This window comes from Citrus sinensis, chromosome 2 (genome assembly GCF_022201045.2).
Source record: "Citrus sinensis cultivar Valencia sweet orange chromosome 2, DVS_A1.0, whole genome shotgun sequence".
NCBI classification, from domain to species: domain Eukaryota; kingdom Viridiplantae; phylum Streptophyta; class Magnoliopsida; order Sapindales; family Rutaceae; genus Citrus; species Citrus sinensis.
The window spans coordinates 17,874,342-17,896,146 of NC_068557.1; the positions used below are offsets into that span (position 1 = coordinate 17,874,342).

At 36.8% G+C, this 21,805-nt stretch overlaps 2 protein-coding genes and 1 long non-coding RNA gene across 3 annotated transcripts; 2 read left to right on the plus strand and 1 right to left on the minus strand.

Moving 5' to 3' along the window:
- Positions 1–13,406: 13,406 nt before the first annotated feature.
- LOC102626558 (60S ribosomal protein L8) lies at positions 13,407–15,389 on the plus strand. Its single transcript, XM_006469679.3, has 2 exons — positions 13,407–13,938; positions 14,850–15,389. The coding sequence occupies exons 1-2, from the start codon at positions 13,499–13,501 to the stop codon at positions 15,190–15,192; spliced, it is 783 nt and encodes a 260-aa protein (XP_006469742.1). The 5' UTR covers positions 13,407–13,498; the 3' UTR covers positions 15,193–15,389.
- On the minus strand, positions 15,185–16,091 carry LOC127900369 (uncharacterized). The gene is made up of 2 exons (XR_008052427.1): positions 15,775–16,091; positions 15,185–15,716 (listed from the first exon to the last, which is right to left on the minus strand). It is a non-coding gene; the product is annotated as an uncharacterized LOC127900369 (long non-coding RNA).
- Positions 16,092–17,886: 1,795 nt separating this feature from the next.
- Positions 17,887–21,549, plus strand: LOC102626262 (isoprene synthase, chloroplastic-like). The gene is made up of 6 exons (XM_052434937.1): positions 17,887–18,151; positions 18,409–18,678; positions 18,994–19,402; positions 19,938–20,156; positions 20,502–20,703; positions 20,811–21,549. Exons 1-6 carry the CDS (start codon positions 17,887–17,889, stop codon positions 21,138–21,140), a joined length of 1,695 nt encoding a protein of 564 aa, XP_052290897.1. The 3' UTR covers positions 21,141–21,549.
- The last annotated feature ends 256 nt before the right edge of the window (positions 21,550–21,805 follow it).

Sequence of the window (21,805 nt, forward strand, 5' to 3'; positions counted from 1 at the left end):
ACAGTTGCAAGATCTCCTAGTAGGAAAATAAAAGTATCAGCATGATTAAGCATTTCAATTATTCTTTCTTGTATACCCGAGACGACTATCTCTTCTCTAGTCGATGAGTCAGACAAACTGCTCAAATATTTTAGGGCTCTTGGGATGATACCTAACACTAGACTTCCTCTAACAAAAGCAACTTCTGAGACCAATTTTGATAGCCTCGGTTACTTCCTCCATACACCAAGTGTAATTTTCTCTCTACTATACTTCGACTAAGATCTCTAGCTGCCTCAACGAGCTCTTTATGTTTGCCATAGTTAAATCCAGAAAGCACACAAATGTTCTTGAATTGTCCATTAGGAGTAGCTGCCATTGGGATACTTCTAAAAAATAATTTATGAGTGCTTGATGTTGGGTGTTAGAAAATGCATATTTATAAAGGAGAAAACCGTCATTTTACATTTCAAGTCTTACTAACAACCCTTACTTTTATGTATTTAACCTTCTTGTGATTTAATTACATGTGTTTTATTTTAATTAAGTATTTTATGTATTTTAGGGGCATTATAGTTATTTCACAATAAAAGAGAGATTAGTCGGCAAAACAGACATCATTTTTGAACTTAGGACGGTCGAAAACCTTAGGAGGAGCATAAAAGGAAAAATGATACTATTCACATGTACGGTACTATTCACGTGTACGGTACTGTCTACGTTACTATTCACGACGCTGTTCACATAGACGGATCGATGACGTGGCATTGACCGATGATGTGGCATTGACTGATGAGGTGTCACGATCCTGTTGGGCTAAAATTCTTATATACTGTTGATGGTGACGTGGCAGCATATCAGTGGACGAAAAATCTCGCGTACGGTACATGCATCATACAGGTTTATTTTCAATCAAACCGCATTACTGTTCATCCGGGTCAAACCATGTTACTGTTCATCCACGTGGTCAAACCGCGTACTGTTGACTGATGACGTGGTGCAATCTTGAGCGTTCAAACTGTTTTTAATCCGATGGCCATGATTTACTCGATGTATTTATAAAAAAGGGGCCTCTCCCCCCTAATTTGATATCTCTGAATCCATTTTTGGACTTCATTTTCTGTAATTCCTTCTCCATCTTGTATTTTCTATGTATTTTAATAAATTCCCATTTTGCCCCTAGTTCAATTATGAGTGGCTAATTTTCTTTCAAGTTTGGGTTGAAGGTGAAGTCTCAACATGTGTCATGGGCTTTATTTGATAAATTTATTTTTTCTTCCCCTCTAGTTTTTGTGGATGTTTTGACTTCTCGTCGACAAATAATACTAATCTTGTTTAGTACTGCCTTGGTTTCACCGGCCCTCTAGTACAAGGTTATTATTATTTGGCACGATAAGCCCTCAACACCATATTGATTAGAGCATGGTTCATGAGGTGTGGATTCTCCCCTCATGATTTAATTGGCATTAATAAGGAATATTTAGCCCATGATGCATGTTGATACGGATCCAGATACCCAAGTACGTCATTTCAATAGATTTCTCTTCAATTTATTTTCGCCATTGCAAGTCCAATTTTAGAATTTATTATCGCCATTTCAATTCCCATTTTAGAATAATTTAAATCACTTCCACCACAATTCCAATCACCCATTTACAAAATTAATTCTACATATAATTAAAATCCACCTCCTCGTGGGATCGACACTCGTCACCATTAGTCTATTCTACAATAGATTCGTACGCTTGCGAGTACATAAAAATTTGCACAACACTTGACAAAAAATCATATTTAAGAATCTTGGTAATAGTGGGTCACAGTTGTGTATAAGGTAGCATGTCAGTGTCAATTAACGCGTAAAGTACATGGCTCGATAGTAAAAAAGCGAACAGTAAAAAGGAAAAAAATGATAAAATAAATTTATTAAAGACAATAATGCAAATGATAAAACAACAATGAAGTAAAAGGATATTTACAGGTAGTTGCAACTGTGGCTCGCATCTTCCTCTGGTTTTACATCTAGAAACGGCTTGAACGCCCTCTATGGGTCGAGGATAGAATTCCCATCTAGTTTTCTTATAAACTGGCAAACAGGGTCATTTATAGTCAGATTCCCGAGACTATATCGTGCATGCTCTTTCTGGAATAATGACCATAATTGGAGAATCGCTCCTCGTACATATCCACTGGGATGCGTTTCAAGAGACAAAATGATATCATCCATTGACTCCTTATTCAAGCCATCCCTAATGAATTGAATCTTATCTTTCTTGTTATCAGACACCATTCCTAAAGAACATGGTTTTTTATCGCAACTCATTCTGGCACACTTATGACAAGCAACAAAAATTCTTTGAGCTCTTCGTTTTCTTGCATAATTTTCTTTACCACAACCAGGCATGTATGCAATAAATTTTGGAGGTAACTCACTTGCCAATCGTACTTTAACCTCGATTAACCAACGGATGTCAGCAGGTATGTTATTCCTCATGAGCAATCGCATGCATTCAGACCGAGCTTTATAGATTGTAAAGAGGGCATTCTGAGGAAGTGGAGGGAATCGATTGTGAAGCTTTACTAGAATCTCATTTTTGTCCATACCTTCGCCTCAGAATATCAATTATTATGGAAAACCGAAGTAACCAACTTGATTGTCACGGAGTACCGTTATCCACCACTTCACCAGGGTAACAAACTAAAGCAGACAAACAAAGAAACAAACTAAAACACACAAAGAAAATTACAATCGTTCTCTTATTGAATTTACCTCAAGCTCCAACTGGATATTGTAGACACCTCTCTCAATGTCTCTAAGTTGGCTTTCTAAGTCTTCAACATGGGATACTAACTCTGGTGGTTATAGAGCCCAAATATGATGTGTTTTACAAAATTAAATCTGCTTTTTGAGATGAGATTTTACACATTGAAGTGGTCTAAGAATGTCTAGGAGGAACTGTTTAGCTATGACACTCATGATTAACAATGATAAGAGAAAATTTAATGGTTAAACAAACACACTTATGCAAAAATAATAATTTCATTTAGCAAAAGAACAGTAAAAAGAAAGAAAAAAAATCAAATCATTGAACTGCCAATTACCTTAACATATTTAATTGACTTTGCTTGTTGGTCCTTTAATCGACCGAGCAGGAACGAGCACTTTTTTGCCTTAGCGAAATTTATATAACTTGCCTGCTGGTCCTTTAGGCGACCGAGCAAGAATAGGCACTTGCTTGCCTTAACCAAATTTGTAGATTTGCCTGCTGGTCCTTTAGGCGATCGAGCAGGATTAAGCACTTGCTTGCCTTAACGACTTTTGTAAAATAGCCTGTTGGTCCTTTAGACGACCGAGCAGGAATAGGCACTTGCTTGCCTTAGTAAAATTTGTAGATTTGCCTGCTGGTCCTTTTGGCGACCGAGCAGAATTAGGCACTTGTTTGCCTTAACAAATTTTATGAAATAGCTTGCTGGTCCTTTAGGCGACCGAGCAGGAATAGGCACTTGCTTGTCTTAACTAAATTTGTAAATTTGCCTGCTGGTCCTTTAGGCGACCGAGCAGGATTAGGCACTTGCTTGCCTTAACGACTTTTGTGAAATAGTTTGCTGGTCCTTTAGGCGACCAAGCAGGAATAGGCACTTGCTTGCCTTAGTAAAATTTATAGATTTGCCTGCTGGTCCTTTAGGCGACCGAGCAGGATTAGGCACTTGTTTGCCTTAATAAAATTTGCCTAGTGAGGGAATTTATGCTAAATTCATCTTTATTGAACTTTATATGGATTACAAAAAGGCGAAATATATACATGTGCCACAATTCATCATGCTTTTAACAGAAATAACTTATCAAAATAAAAAGTTGGTAAAGCACTTTGCTTACTGGAAGTATTTCTTCAAGTGCTCAGCGTTCTACGACCTCTTCACATCTCATCCATTTGGGTAAGTCAGCTTATAAGCTCCTGGGCCAGTTGTTCGTACTACTCTGTATGGGCCCTCCCATTTCAGGCCAAGAACGCCATGATTAGGATATCTTGTGTTTTGGTTCACTTTTCTAAGTACCCAATCTCCTGCTCGGAACTGTGTCATGCGTACATTTTTATTGTAGTAACGCATGATCCTTTGCTGGCATTTGGCCACTCTCTGCGAGCCCCCTTCTCTTTTTTCTTCCAGTAGGTCCAGGCTCATGCAGATCTGCTCATCATTTTGCTCATCGTTGAAATACTCTATCTGATGTGTTCCCACTCCGATTTCTGCTGGGATTACCACCTCATGGCCGAAAGCTAAGGCAAACGGGGTTTCTCCTGTGGTAGTTTTGTGGGTTGTCCAGTAGGACTATAACACCCCTGATAGCTCGTCGACCCAAGCTCCCTTCTTCTCTCCCAACCTGGTTTTTAGGAGTTTCTTTATTACCTTGTTGGCTGTTTCCACTTGCCCGTTTGCCTGGGGGTGTGCGGGGGTACAAAACTTTAGATCCACACCCAAGTTTTGGTAAAATTCTCTGAAGTTGTGGTTGTCAAACTGCCTCCCATTGTCTGTTATGACGGTATAGGGGATCCAGTATCTGCAGATGATATTATTCCAGATGAAATCTGTAGTCTTTCTTTCTGTGATTTGACTGAGGGCTCTCACTTTTACCCATTTAGTAAAGTAATCTATAGCCACAATCGCATGTGTTGCGGCTCCTCGGCCTTTGGGTAATGGGCCGATCAGGTCAATTCCTCATTGGGCAAAAGGCCATAGGGATGACATTACGGTCAACTTTTCTGGTGCATGGTCGGCCAAAAGTACCCCTGCCGAAGTGCCTTGAAGGCTAAAGTCCTTGCCTCCGAGTGGTTGCCACATATTCCTTCATGAATCTCTCTCAACACATAATCTGCTTCCTCGTCATCCAAACATCTAAAAAGGGGCAAGGTGAATTCTCGGCGGTACAGTACCCCATCGAGCAGCGTATACCTTGTTGCCCGACATTTCAACTTCCTTACTTGCTTCCTGTCTTCTGGTAAGATGCCATCACGGATATATGAAAGAATCGGGTCCATCCAGGATTTTTCGGTACTCACCCGTATTACTTATATCTCATCTACTATGCTTGGAGAAGTCCTCACTTCCAATGGAACCGACTTGGGTAACTTTAAATCCACAATTGCGGCCATTTTGGCCAACATATTTGCTCGGTAGTTCTTATTCTGGGATATCTGCTTTATTTCTACTTCTTAGAAAAGCTCAACCATCTGCTTCGCCTTTTTCAAATAAAGCCCCATCTTCTTTTCCCTCACTTGGAATTGATCGCTGAGCTGATTACAGACTAACTGAAAATCTGCTCGGATTTTTACCCTTTCTGCTCGTAATGCGTGTGCAAGCCCGAGCCCAGTGATGAAGGCTTCATATTCGGCTTGGTTATTAGTGAGCTGGAATTCGAATTTCACTGCATAGGGTACTTCTGCCCCTTTTGGGCTTCTTATTACAACTCCTGCTCCGAATCCATGTTCACTACGTGACCCATCAACCATTACCAGCCATACCCCCTTTGGTTTCTCATGTTCACCTAGTTGCTCCTCTTGAACTTTTTCCCCTGATTCAATACGGTCAACCATAAAATCGGCCAGGGCTTGGGCTTTGATTGCTCCTCGTGGTCTGTAAGATAGGTCGAACTCGCTTAGCTCTACAAACCATTTTACTAGCCGACCAGATGCATATGGTTTTTGGAGCATTTGCCGAAGAGGTTGGTCAGTCATTACTACTATCGGGTGGGCCTGAAAATACAGTCTGAGCTTACGTGCTGCCGTTATTAAAGCTAGCGCCCATTTATCTATCAGTGGGTATCTAGTTTTTGCGTCCACCAGGGCCTTGCTAGTGTAATACACAGGGTGTTGCTTTCCTTCCTCTTCTCTAATCAGTACCGAGCTGGTAGCCCATTTATAGATAGCCAAATACAAATACAGTTGATCACCTTCTCTCGGAGTCGATAGTAACGGGGCATGGGCAAGATATTCCTTCAGCTGCCCAAATGCCTCCTCACATTCTGATGTCCACTCCATTTTCCTCCCTTTCTTTATGGTTTAGGAGAAAGGGTGACATTTATCTGTGGCTCGCGAGATGAAATGGTTCAATGCTGCCAGCTTTCTTGTAAGGCTCTGCACTTCTTTAACTGTCCGGGGGGACTTCATTTCTGTTATTGCCTGTATTTTTTCCGTGTTAGTCTCGATCCCTCGGTGGCTTACTAGGAACCCCAAAAATTTACCCGAGCTAACTCCAAATGCACATTTCTCCTACACTATCGCTTTTTACCAAAACTGTTGGGAGATTATTAAAGACAACTTGACAAAAGTGCTAGAGAGATTCTATAATAATAAACAAAATCACCAATGCCACATTTATTTGCCTTATTCCTAAGAATGACTCGATCAATATTGGGAGCTTTAGGCCTTTAAGCATTGTTTCCAATCTTTATAAGATTATTGCCAAAATTCTATCTTTTTAGTTGAGAGAAGTATTAATAGAAACTATCTCTACTGCTCAATATGCTTTTATTAAATAGAAACTCTCTACTACTTAATCTGCTTTTATTACAGATATAAAAATCTTTGATGCAGTGTGGTGGCAAATGAAGTAGTGGAGAAGTGCAGAATGAAGAAAAATAAATGGTTATAAAACTTAATTTTGAGAAAGCGCATGATCTTATAGATTGGAACTTTCTGGATTTTGTACTCCGGATTTGGATTCAGATGGAGAAGGTGGATTATGAGCTATTTACATTCTATAAATTTTTCTATTTTAATCAACGGGAGATCAAAAGGTCGGTTGATGATGCTTCAAGAGGTCTTCGGCGGGGGATCTCCTCTCTTTTTTTTTTCATTTCGTTCTGGAATATGGATTAAGTAGATTAATGAACAAAGTTATTGAAGTTAATTTGGTTTTGGGCATTCATTTGGGGAAGGAAAAGACTTTTGTTTATCATCTTCAATTTGGAGATGATACTTTATTTTTCTCTTATAGGAAAGAACAAAAGAAATTGATAACTTGCTAAAAATTATTGAAAATTTTAGCCGTATTTCCGGCCTCAATGTTAATAACTAATGTGTCTAAAGTCTTACTGTGGGAATCAATTCTTTGTGGGAGAAGATGAATGTCTTGACCAATCATTTTAGCTTGTTAGTTGGTACTAGGCCTCGCGAATATCTAGGTCCATATCTGGGTGGCAATCCTGGATATTCAGTTTTTTGGGACTCGGTGGTTGAAAAAGTTGAAAAAAGACTTGCTGGTTGGAAAAGAGCTTTTCTTTCTAAAGGCGAAAAGCTCACTTTGAGTTTGTCTAATCGGCTATTTCAATCTATTTTCTCTGTTTATTCAAAATTCCTTGTGTGGAAGATTGATGGTAATGGTTATCACTTTGCTAAGAGGGACATTGTTGCTTTGGTGAAAAAGAAAAGGAGGAAGGGGTAGAGGAATTGGTAACAAAAATCGGGCTCTTTTATTGAAATGGTTATAGAGATTTTCTTTTAAGAAAGATTATTTGAGGCATTAATTGATAAGAAGCAAATCTTGCCTTCATTCTAATTGTTAGGATGCAAAAATGGTTAGTTGTGTGAGCTTTAGAAGTCCTTGGAAAGTTATTTCTAAGGACTATGAATCTTACTTTAGTCATACTAAGTTAATTATGGGAAATGGCAAAATTATTAGATTTTGAGATGATAAATGGATGGGGAGATGCTCTTTTGTGTGAGTATGCACCTTGTCTTTACAGACTTTGCTCTTATAAAAATGGTGCAATCCATTCTTTTGTGCAATTTTCTTCTTTTTCAAACTGGAATTTGAACTTCAATTTCTAAAGAAACTTGAAAGAGAGAGAGAAATTCAAGAGCTTGCTATTGTTATGAATTTGATTAATAGTGTTATAATTGATAAAGGTAAAAGAGTGTGGAAGTCGAGGTCTTCTAGAGTTTTTACTTGTGAATCCTATTTTAGATGGCCGATGGAAGAGTTCAAAGCATTCAGACTATTATGGAAAACGAGTTATTTTTGGATATCTCTCCTAAAGTTTGGGATAGTTATAGTTAGATGGCGAAATTGATTGTATCCTCACTTATTTCCCCTACTATTAGTATGAATACTCATTGGCTGTTAATAGACAAACAAAATGACCAAAATACTCTTTTTAGATTATTAAGTTAAAGAGAAGTGTATCTTGACACTCAAAATTTGGAAATGAGTAACTTACAAGCGTGGTAAAAGTCATAAATACCCCTATTATATAACAAATGTACACTGACCAATAATATCAATTATTTTTTCGTGAAAAAAATAATCAAAGTTATCAATACTACCATTGAACTCCCCTTATTTATATTGCTATAACAAAACTAGTTGCCCCCATCACGATTGCGCATCTCTTTTTAAGCAAAAGATAGCAACACCATTACAACAAGTGATCAATTTTTTTTTTTTCAATACTCCTTTAAATACAGTCAAATTCCACCATTGCCATGCACTAACAACCTAAAAACTAAAACACATCAACAAGAACATGGATTCTCAAAGCTCAAACACATCATGCAGTCAAACATGCAACAAGAATATGAGTCAGCTTGGAGAAATTAGGTTAATGGGAGGCTAATGGGAGGCTAAATAGGTTCTTAAATCGTATATGCAAATGCCATATGAGAACTCAATTGAAGATATCAGCTTTATTATACATGCTTGAACAAACTCAAATGCGGTTATTCGAGTGGTAGGTTCCTAAAAGAGACGATTTCAATAGTGTGGCTATTTTTGAAGGAAATGTGGGTAGTATGGTGGATTCTCATGTCAGCAGTATGATAGATAATAATGTGAAGGAAGTGAAGAGTATTGTGAAGAAACTACAGAAATCTGAATGCTTTGAAGGTGAAATAAAGACATTAATGTGATTTAATGTAGTTTTGCTAGCTATGAATGTTATGATGCTTAAGATGCATATGTAACTCTCGTACCAGACTATAAAAAAAAAGAGGTATAGTGTAACTGGTGCATTATAGACGAAGCCATACTTTAGATAGTATGTATTTATAGAATATGAATAATTAAAAATCTTAGAAATTGAAAAAAAATTAGTGACATTGCAAATTACAATAATGCATATTCTTTCTTGGGGTCAATATAATATGCATTGTTTCCAGCCACATAATTTACAATATCAAAAGTCAAACCTACTTAACTTCATGATATCATAAATTTTGGTGTATGTGTGCATACACACATATATTTTTCCAAAAGCAAAGAAAGAAAGAAAAGGTTAAATATTACCAATATATATATATATACACACACAGAGCCCCCCCCCCCCCCCCCCCCAATAGCTTTAAACGGCCTTAATGGCGTCTTCGGCTGTTAGAGATGGCAACCAGCCATCACCAGTCTCCACCCTCTCCACTGAAGAATGAATTAACTTGAGTTTGAACCCTCCTAAGAAATCATTTAGACGACCCCCAAAATTCAACAATGACCCATCCCCTGATGTCCAGCTGCCACCACCGCGAATCAAACCGCTCCAGCGGCAAACTGTCCACAATCCATCCACACAACTACCGCACATCTCTCCAAACCACTCTCATGCAGACCCTCTATCTCAAATCCAACCCCATGCAAACCAACCACCAACATCTACTGCCTCTATCCTCTCGAAACTTCAGTAACCTTCAACCACACTTATGTTGTGTTTACTTGCTGGAGTAGGAGTGAGGAGTGTGGATTCCTCCCACTCCAGCGTTTACTTACTTAAAATGGGGAGGGATTGGGAGTCCCACTTCGTGGGCCCCACCCATTTTTGGAGTGGGGAGTGGGAGTGGGACTCCCATTGGGGGAGGTGGGAGTGGGAATCCACTCCCACCTCTCCCATTTCTACCCTTTTTTTATTTTATGTTTTATAATTAATAAAATAAAATAAATAATATTATATTTATTTAAATAATAATATTATATTTATTTAAATAATAATATTATATTTAACTAAATAATAATTTACATTGATTCTAAGTTTAAATTATTTTAAAATAATATTATTATATTAATAGAGAATTAATAAATATAATATTATTATATTATTTTAAAAATAATAGTACTATATTTATTTAATAATAATAATAAATACTTTATTCTAAGAAAATATTAATTTTGTACTAAATAATATTATATTATTATTTTATATAATAATAAATTTAATATAATTATATTAAATAAAATAAAATAACATTTCATTTTATATTAAAATTCCAATTAATAATTTATTGTTCATAATTAAGAATATTAATAATTATAATAAATTTACAAATATAATAAAATAAATATTATTCATTAAATATATTTTTTATTAGTTTTGTAATTAAAAATTATAATTCTTTAAATAAGGATAAAATTATAATTTAAAACTATTTACTCCCAATTCAAGACAAAGTAAACACATAAATTGGATTCTGATCTCCATTCCATGCTTCCATTCCAGTGTAAGTAAACAACCTACTCCCACTCCCACTCCACACTCCCAACCCTAGGATTCTCACTCTCCAAGATTCTCAATCCAATTCAAAAAGTAAACGCTACCTTAATGCCGTAAGTGAACAAAAAGAAATGTCAATTAATTGTGGCATCAATGACTATGAATGCTGTCGTGAGGTAGTAAATCAATCACCCTTCCATTTATTAGAAGAAGGGGAAGAAAGTAGTGCTCGAGACGAGCTGGCTCTCATCTCACCGGCTAACGGTAATGGCAGCCAGTTACTATTGGCTCTTCCCCCCACTTCCAGAAATGAACCTCCTTTTCTTAGGAGATCTCAAAGGCAAACCCGTTCAAAGTACAGGAGTTAATCGCCAGCTACCCAACCCCAACAACCCCGAACTTCCGTATACACAGCCAATCAACCGCCATCGTCATCCCTTCAACAACAAACTCCAAGTTTTCATCACCAGACTTGGTGAATGAGTTTTCATCATCTCAAGCCAACCAACCACCAACCTCTAGCTTGCAGCCAACACAAGTCATACATGACCACTCGAGAGATGCACATCCAGTTGTCACAACCCCTATGCACCCTCAAAACCAGCCCGTGCCCTATGGCCATTTGTTTCAAGAACCAGTTCAAGATGTAACCACTAGTCAGCCACAATCACCACTGACACAAACAACCCCCACACGCCAAAAAATCTTATGTAAATCACAAGCAAGCACTCGGGAAAGTGCTCACCGACAGCTGCAGTTATTAACCACCGAATGTCAGTTGCATACAACCACCATCGAACCCAATCAAAGTCAGCAAACATCCAACCAAGACTGGCCCAAAAGTTTACACGCTTGCGGCAATCCCCATGCTCATGAGCCACTTTCGGCAGCACATGAATTGTGTCCCCCACTAGCATTTCCCATGTCCCGCTAGCCTTTCCCACTAGTCAAACTCAAGATTCGGCCCCCACCACCCACATTCCTTCACATGTTTCGGCCCCTACTAATCAAATCCCAACCAACTCTTATAATGGAAGACCACCACATAACCAACCAAATCTAAACTGTCAAGCCCAAATTCAACAATCGGAAGCCCATCCCTTAAATACAAAAACATAAATTCCTAACCCACAAGGCCAAGACCAACCACAACCTTTTCAACCCCAAAAAGGAATTTTCAATTTTAGCTCACAAGCTCAAAATCACGCCCAAACCAATGATTCCTCCAATCCACCAACCCATAACCAACCTTAAATTCAGCCCACTTCCATTCCGACATACACTTTAGTTTTGGCTTCCGCTTCTAATTGGAATCCAAATAAGCCGATAAAAAAAAAAAAACCTTTGCCAAAATTATGAATGGTCCCACGCCCCCAACGATTTTTGTCAAAACCGTCTCTTCGTTTGAGGGAGAACCAATCATGTAGTTTTCTGTGGAGGAAGTCAAAGCGATGGCTATACCATTCAAGCTGACATTAGTTGGTAAGTTTTCCTACAATCGCCTCGTATGGAATTAATTTAGAAATTTTTTACCTCCTTGGGGTTAAAAAGAAATTCTCAAATTTCTCTATTGGATAATCGTCATGTTTTAATTAAATTGAATGTCGAGGAAGACTACACCCGTCTGTGGGTTAAGCAAACATGATATGTTAATGAGAGTGCCATGAGAATATTTAAATGAACCACAGATTTCTGGTGTTCTGAGGAGTCGCCTATTGTTCCTATATGAATATCATTTCCTTACTTGCTAATTAATTTTGTACAATGCAATGAAGCATTATTTTCTATTGCATCAGCAGTTGCTAAGCCGCTTCGAATTGACCAAGCCACTGCCTCATTAACTCGTCCATCTGTAGCGAGGATTTCGAATCGGTGTGGGTGATTCCGGTTTTTGGCAAAGTGTAGTGTACGTGAAAATCCCACTTTTCTATACTTCCTAAAAACATCTTAGTCATGTTGTTAAGACATGTATGTAACCAATCTAGGGCTTCGCCCGCAACGACCAAATGGGGCCCGTCAGACCAGTACGGAAAAGGGTAAGGAAACAAGATCTTCACCTTCAACCACTCCACGGTATACTCCAGACTAGAGCCTAGAGCGTTCGAGCTTAGCTTTGCAGATCGTGGATACTAGGTCTCCGATCATCATGATTTCTCCTGTGGAAAACCAAGCTGATATTACTAAAGCCGTTCAAGTTCAGGATGATTTTGGCATGACAATTGTGGGCTTCAATACCCACTCTACCGGTCACCGTCGTTCAAGAGTCGCAAGTTCAGGATGCTGGAGCACGAGTTGACCCATATGATCATGGCATATCTCCCTATCAAATTATCGAGAATTCAGATTATCGGGTATCTACAGGCTTCCGATCTTTATCAGATGATTTTGGCACGACAGTTGTGGGTTTCAATAACCACTCTACCTGTATTCCTGCTCAATATGATAAGGATACAAGAAAGGGATGAGAACAAACATTTTGGGTACCTTTTAAATTACAAATTTCAGTCAAATGAAGATTGCAGTTCTGACGAATACTTGGTGATGATGGTTCTTTTTTATCTGCACCTGAGGACACCGAGATACATGATCTAAACCCTAACTTTAGTATTACTCAATAACATTCTAGGAATAATTTCAAATTACTTACAGGTTGTAAGTATCACAAGCAATTTTCTAATAGACTTCATTAGTTATCAACCGATTATAGTAATTCAGATATTAGACTTTGCTTTAATTGATGCATTTTTCTTTTATATTAACTTTTTAATTTGGAGGTTTAGGTTTATATAGCCTCCATTTGTATTTTGTCATTTACTAATCAACGTTACATGCAGGGTCCGCGCCTAACCCGTCCACCTCTTGGTGGCTTAATATAAAAAAAAATTCTCTCCAAAAAAAAAAAATTTATACACACACATATGGGCAATATGGTAATTTAGAAAACCCTTTCTTATAGATAAATCAGCATTTCGCACTATCTCCGTTTGGAGTCCCAGCCGCACTTGTCAAAAAACCCCAAAACCCTAGACAGAGAGTCACAGCGAATCGACTCAAATGGGACGAGTCATTAGAGCACAGCGTAAGGGAGCGGGCTCCGTCTTCAAGTCGCACACACACCACCGCAAGGGCCCGGCCAGGTTCCGCTCGCTTGATTTCGGGGAACGCAACGGCTACCTGAAGGGAGTCATAACGGAGATCATCCATGATCCTGGCCGCGGCGCCCCGCTGGCCCGGGTCACGTTTCGTCATCCGTTTAGGTACCAGCACCAAAAGGAGCTGTTCGTGGCGGCTGAAGGGATGTACACTGGGCAGTTCGTGTACTGCGGAAGGAAGGCGACTTTGGTTGTCGGAAATGTGTTGCCCTTGCGATCGATCCCTGAAGGAGCGGTGGTTTGTAATGTGGAGCATCACGTGGGTGATCGCGGTGTCTTTGCCAGATGTTCGGGTGATTATGCTGTTGTCATTAGTCATAATCCTGATAACGACACTACTAGGTACTGCCTCTCTCTTGTTTTGTTACTTCAAGATATTGCCTTTTTTTTTGGTTTATTTGGTATTTGGTTTGATTGTATTTGTTTTTCTTTTTCTTCGTAAGAGTTTTTTAATGGGTGGGTTTTGGTAGAATTTTGTGACCAACTATTTTAACTTTAATTCGGTGAATCATGAGCTTGTTCGACGAATGGATTGTAAGCAATTTTTTTAATTTATTTTCTGGTTCCTTGATATCTATGAACAATACAAATGGGGGGTTTTAATTTGAAGTGTTTGATGGTTTAATTTTTTAAATTTTTTAATGAGTAAATTGGATGGTTATATTCTCTTTGTTCCATCGGACTGGTGCTTGATTGTTTTGAGCTGGTTAGCTATTGAGGCTTTCATCTTTTGGGACCTGTAATTTTGGTTAATAAACTTTATGGTTCAAGTTATTCAGCAGTGGGTAATCTATCATTTTGTCTTCTCTAATGTTTATCTGTTTTGTTGTTCTGAGATGTCTGGTTTTGATGAGAGAGATTCTAATGTGTATATGTATGTATGTATTAAGGATTGGATTGTTCATTCAAAGTTTTTGGACTTTGAAATAATATTGGTCGCGTATCATTTAAGTATGTTCTTGCGATGTAGCAACAATTAAATTGTATTCAGGAGTGGTGAGATTTGTACGTGTTTATTTTCAACTTTCTGAGCTTTTGAAGTTGGAATTTTTGAATAAATTTCTTTCTATAGCAACATTGTGGCTTCGACAGTGAGGCATTGGCTAAGTTGGATAAAACCCTTGGCTTGAAGTTTGCAGATGAGATGGTTTTTAATTGTACTTCTTTTGGTGTTTCTGATTTTTCTATTTGAATTAGTTGTTAAATGGCTTTTAATTTGTTGATTTGGATGGTGTTGGTGTATATACGGATAGGATTAAGCTCCCATCTGGTGCCAAGAAGATTGTGCCGAGTGGGTGCCGTGCTATGATTGGTCAAGTTGCCGGTGGAGGCAGAACAGAGAAGCCATTGTTGAAGGCAGGAAATGCTTATCACAAGTTCAGGGTGAAGAGGAACTGCTGGCCCAAGGTCCGTGGTGTTGCCATGAACCCTGTTGAGCATCCCCATGGTGGTGGTAACCACCAGCACATTGGGCATGCAAGTACGGTTCGCCGTGATGCACCCCCTGGCCAAAAGGTTGGTCTTATTGCTGCTAGGAGGACTGGTCGTCTTAGAGGACAAGCAGCTGCCACTGCTGCAAAGGCTGACAAGGCTTAGAGTTTCGCTTGAGCTCATTTTAATTTTGTTTTGTGCTGTTGAACATCTTCATATGGTTGTTATCTGTTAGCATTAGATTTTGGTTTGCAATTTTGGAAGGTTACTAACTTCTTGTGATTAGTACATTGAAAGTGAGAGTATTTTGTTTTTGTTTTGTTCGTTACTTATTTGTTATATGTACTTCATCAGGTTATGTATGTTGGATGCTGAATTTAATTTTCTCCATTTCTCCTGCTGATGACTTAGAAACTGGGACTTAGGTTGTCTTTTGAATCCGTTAATCGACAGAGGTGAAATAACTCTCTCGTTCACCTTTTAATAAGCATCTAGCTGCATCCTAGGGTTGGTGACTGCAATTTAATTTATAGTATATTAGCAAAATGTTAAAATAAGAAGGGGGGGGGGGGGGTGTTTTTATATATTTCATAGAAACAAAATTCTCGAGGAGGAGAACAACAAAATATTAATATAAATAAATTGTAATGAAAAATAAAAAGAAAAATAATGAAGAAAAAATAAGAGACCTATAAATAAATCGTAATGAAAAATAAAAAGAAAATTAATGAAGAAAAAATAAGAGACCGAAAGAGAGAAACCCACTCCTTGGGTTTCTGTCATGAATCAATGCTCTATCGAAATCGAACAGAGTGTTAAGGCAAGAGGAAGTGGCGAGCATGAGAAAGTTGTTAAACGGCAAGTGGAAGTGACGAGCATGAGAACGTTGATTTAACAAGAAAAAAAAAATGGCAAGCATAATAAATTATTTTAATAAAAAATAATTAAAAAGAAATAATTGGAATGGCAAGCATGATCAAGTTGATTTACTAAAAAATAATAAAAAAGAAAAATTAAAAGATTGAGAAATTTATCTAAGTTTTGACTATTGTTACCGCTGAGGAGAGAGTAGTTAAATAAGAATAATTTTATGATCTTTAAAAATTAATAAAAAAATTATAAGTTATAATTTAGTACTTATTTTAATAAAAAAAGTGGATGTTGAGGGAAATTATCGAATTTAAATAGTCCTATCCAAATAATAATAATAAATCCACAAATCAAGTGTCGGAGCCTAAAGGGACGGTGGCTGGTACATGGTTTAGAATTTTGGATGGCTGGTGAGATTTTGGGTGCTTGTGAGCTTAGCGGCTAATAATGATTCTTCTTGCTAGGTTGTGTGTGAGCTTACATCCTAGATGTAGCTTTTAACAAAATAGAATTTTACAAAAAAACTAAATTACCCTTCATTGATGAATGAGGGGGAGTCCTCATATCTTACACTAATTATTTGATATAAAACTTTAAAATATAATTTGAGATGTTTAACACTATATTTTATTCATATAAATACATTTATATCTTATCAGTATTGTTTTAAATGTCATGTGGTACGTATTGGGAGTTGTTACTCTTTTGTTTTGCAGGAACTTGTTGTGAAGAAGTAAAAAGTAATTGAAATTCGTTGGGTTGATTGAGGAACCCATCACCCCTGTAACTTGAATTGCTGGAATGAAACTTCGCTACTTTTTATTTCCTAGTGGCTTGGAATAGATAGCCAAAAATTGCAACATTCAAACCCTTAAAAATAACTCAAGAGTTGCCACTAACCTTTTGTAACTACTTCCCACAATAATTAAAAAAAAAAAGAAAAAAGAAGTAGAGTAGGACTATAAGATATCTACAAAGGGTAGCCAATTATTTAGAAAAAGAATTGAAAAATTAAAAAAAAAATCAGAAAAACGATAAGACCAAGTACATATTTTTAAATTCTATTGTTGTGGGCATTTTCATGAGAAACTTCTCGATGATAACAATTTTTAACTCTTTGGGATCAATATAATTCAATGCCCTCCCAATTGCCAAACGACTTTGTTCACTGGGTGTTGGCCACACGAAGGAATCAATACCTTCGAGTAACAAACAAATACAGCAGAGGTGCGATGTTGTGGTAGTTCTCTCATATCACATGAAGAAATCTAATTAATGACGATTCATATTTTTTTTTTGTTGCTAAAAATGACGATTTATATTTACGTTTCACTAATAGAGCCAATTAGTACCACCTGATACGTGTCGAGCTTAATTAGATTATATGAAATTGTTTTTACTTTTTTTTTCTGTGTATTAAAATTAACCACTTGGACGCGGACTCTCAATGGGTAATCCTTAACTTATCCGAAGATTTCCCCCTCACCGTCGGATCCCAAGTCACCATAAACTTAGCTTTCAACCCCTTTGGCCACATTTTTCTGATGGTCCTTTCTAGTCACCGCCACCGACGAAAAGTTCTTTGATTTAAGAGGTGCAATTATTTTTCATGGTACATAAAATTCGTGCAATAATTTGTGGTTCCATTTTCCTTTGTAGATTGTTTCTTTCTGTCTTCAATGTCTAATAACGTAGTACATCACCATGATATTGGAAGCTTCGAATCATGAAACGGTGGTGGATTATTCTTTTGCCCCTTTCTACAAAGAACCTCCACCATGCATGCAGATTTTTTATTGCTTAACATCTACCGAGATGCACAAAAAATTAAAAAAGAGAAAAAAAAAATTCTCCAATTTCGCTGGGTAATAATCATAATATTGCAATAATTTCACCATCTATATATACCTGTGTAGACTTATGCACATGAAATACAAGAATCAAATTAAAGACTCTAGGCAAAAAGGATAGATAGTTGCTTTTGTGGCAATGGTGACCGATCTCTTGTACTTTAACCATCCAAGCTTCTTGGCTTACAAACCACGTAGGTTTTTGAAACAACGAAACCTCCATAGGCATGGCGCTGCCATGGCTTTTAAGGTCTGCTGTTCAGTGAACCCTCAAACTTCCCAGTTAACAGCTAATCGACGATCGGCCAATTACCAGCCACCCCTTTGGGAATACGTACTGTTACAGTCCTTCAAAACTCATCAAGTTGTAAGTATTCTGCACAAAGGGTTTTACTCTAATGCAGGCATCCAAATCTTTGTATATATAAAATTAAAGTAGAGGAAATTTCGGCATTAATTTTGCCTTTTTTTGGGTCGCATTCATATTTTTAAGAATTGCAGACCACTCTATTTAAAAAATTTTATGCATCCAATTATTTGTTAAGGAGCCTTTATGACATATTTTAAACTTGTCACATTATTTTAATATAAAATTTTAAGTTACGATCTGCATATTATAAGGTTTTCTAACTGTTGTGTGATTGTGCTTTAAATTTCATAGATGACAAGTACCAGAGGAGGGCAAAGGAGCTAGAGGAGGAGGTGAAATTTATGATAAATAATGAAAACGGAGAGATGTTGCCGATTCTTGAATTGATTGATGACGTCCAACGGCTGGGCTTGGGATACCGTTTTGAAAATGAGATAAAGAGAGCCCTTCATAGAATTTTGTCGTGGCAAGGATATGATCATGTTAACCCCGAAAAGGACCTCCATGTTACTGCTCTCAGATTTAGGCTGCTCAGGCAACACGGGTTTGATATTTCTCAAGGTTTGGAATTTTTCCTTATGAATTGATACCTTGAGCCAAAAAATTAATTTAACACAGTCTACTAAAGTGAGTTTTAATTTTATCACTTGATCGTGTGCTTGAATCCTCTTTCGAACACGTTTTATTAACTGCTTTTAAGATTGAGTTATAAAGGCCAAAGCACCTATATATTGTGCTAATTGTTGTACTTACATCTTTATTTTTACTTGATACCTGAAAGTTTTATCTTACAGCGGCGCACATGCACTCAATCTCAGTCATATCCTCCAATTGAAGGTGATAGTTTTAACTGGTTTTTCATCTTATTGGTTTAAGGAAATAACTTACAATACTGTTTTGAGGTACAGAGATCTTTAAGACATTCATGGACACTGAAGCCTGAAGGCAACTTCACGGAAACTGTTCACAAGGATGTCAAAGGAGTGCTAAGTTTGAACGAGGCATCATATCTTGCCTTTGAAGGAGAAGACATCCTGAACGAGGCCCTAACATTCTCAAGAACACATCTTAATCAACTTAAAACAAAATTAAACCCATATATGTCAGAACTAGTTAGTCACTCATTGGAGCTTCCACGGCATTATAGAATGAGAAGGCTGGAAGTGCGGTGGTATACCGAAGCATACCGTAAAAAAGACGCAAATTGCATGCTACTTGAATTTGCAAAGCTGGATTTCAACAGGGTTCAATCAAGCTACCAAGAAGAGATTAAAAATTTGACAAGGTCCATTCTAACTAAATATATACTATTAAACAAGATTGTTGGTGTTTCTCTGACTATATCACTTACCCCTTACTATTTTCATAACAGGTAATAACTCATTGGGGGCATGATACATTTATTTTTAAATATACATTTATTTATATTTATTAAATAAATAGAAATAAAAATTTAAATACTAAAAATACGAAATATGTTTTGGTGTAAATAAAAAATAAATAGTAAGATATTTTTCTTATATTTTTTCTTATTTTTTAAACACTTTTCTTATAATAAGTATTTCATATTCTCATGATAAATTATTAAGTAGATAACTCATTTATCTCTCTTTTCATTTAAAGTTTTTGTTAGTAGAGGAATTCTTGGATATTATCAAAACAGTAAGAGAATAAGTGATATATATTGATTTTAGTGAAAGGACAATTGACAATCTCCCCTTACACCATTTATATATATGCGATGAAGTTACAGTAACTATAAATTGGCTCGCCACCTTCAATGTCATAAACTAATTTGGTTTCTTTTTCTTGTGAATTAGGTGGTGGGAGGACATTGATCTGGCGAAAAATTTGAAGTTTGCAAGGGACAGGCTAATGGAATGTTTCATTTGGAGTGTTGGAATGGTACCTAAACCACAATATAGTAATTGCCGAAGAGCGCTAACGAAGGTGGCAGCGTTTGTAACTATAATTGATTACATATATGCTGTGTATGGCACTTTAGACGAACTGGAGCTTTTTACATATGCCGTTGAGAGGTTTGTACAAAATTTTAAGTTTAATAACACAACTTATTTATATTATTATAGTAAGGTAAACTTTAATTTATCCTGATAGAATGACAATCTTCAATTTACCCTTAGAAAGTATGAAAATTTTAATTCACTCTCATTTATTGTTATGAAGATTATAAAAAAAAGGTCATCAATATGCCCTCCATTTACCATCATCTTTTGAACCAAAGGAGGGTAAGTTGAAATATTAATACTTCTGAAAATAAATTGAATATTGTCAATGCTATTAAGAGATGAAGTAAAGTTTACCGTTGTATAAATTTAATGCGTATATTTGAATGCTAACTAGCTTAGTGGTGATGTTGCCAGATGGGATATCAATGCTGTTAATGATCTTCCAAACTATATGAAATTAAGCTTTCTGGCTCTCTACAACACTATCAATGAGATGGCTTATGATATTCTCAAACAGCATATAAGCTTTCCGGCTCTCTACAACACTGTCAATGAGATGGCTTATGATATTCTCAAACAACATGGAGAAATCATCATTCCATATCTGACAAAAGCTGTAATTACTTAATTAGAATTAATGGTTTTCATTGCCTATAATATTCAATTTTTAATTCATCACATATATTTATTCTAACTAACTTTAATTTTGATTTCATCATTCAGTGGGCTGATTTGTGCAAATCATTTTTACAAGAAGCGAAATGGAGTTACAATGAATACACACCAACGTTTGAGGAATATCTTGAGAATGCGTGGCGATCATCATCGGGAGAACTTTCTTTAGTTCATTCCTACTTCTTAGTAAGTCGAAGTATTAACAAGAAGGCACTTGAGTCCTTAGGAAAATACCACAATCTCATTCGCTGGCCCTCCACAATTTTTCGACTTTCCAATGATTTAGCCACCTCAAAGGTATTGTTCGAATCCATCATTTTCAAAGACATTAACAAATTCTATCAATTAACTGGCAGCTCTAATTCGTTAATTCGTTAACAATATTAATGCGACGCACAGGCTGAATGCCTGAATCGGAGATAGGCAAAACTGCCAGTTCGATACTATGTTACATGCATGAGACTGGTTTATCCGAAGAGATTGCTCGACAACATTTAAGGAATATGATTGACAGTTGCTGGAAGAAAATGAATAAGGAATGGGTTAATGATCAGCATCCATTTGTTGAACCATTTGTAGAAACAGCTTTTAATCTTGCTCGGATAGCTCAATGTACATACCAATATGGAGATGAGCACGGAGCTCCAGATGGGAGAGCAAAGAAAAGAGTTGTCATTAGTTGTTGAGCCCATTGATTTCGCTCATGGAAATTATGCAAATGTCAATGTCCTAAATAATTAGTTAATAACAGAACAGATGAGAAAAACTCTAAGTAGGACAATGTCAATAAGACCCTTCTTTTGAGTTAATTTGTCGAAACTAGCTTTGGAGTATAATTAGAGTTTTATGCATCCAATATAATGCATGATTATCATTGTTGCTAATAATGTTTATTTTTATGACTTGATGTCAAAATTGAGATTCTACCATTCTGAGATGTTTCTTTTATGCTCTTCAAAAGATTTTTTTTTTTTTTTTGACTAAGCTCTTCAAAGAATTCTTAATAGAACTTTTTCAACATATTCATAAATATATGGATAAAT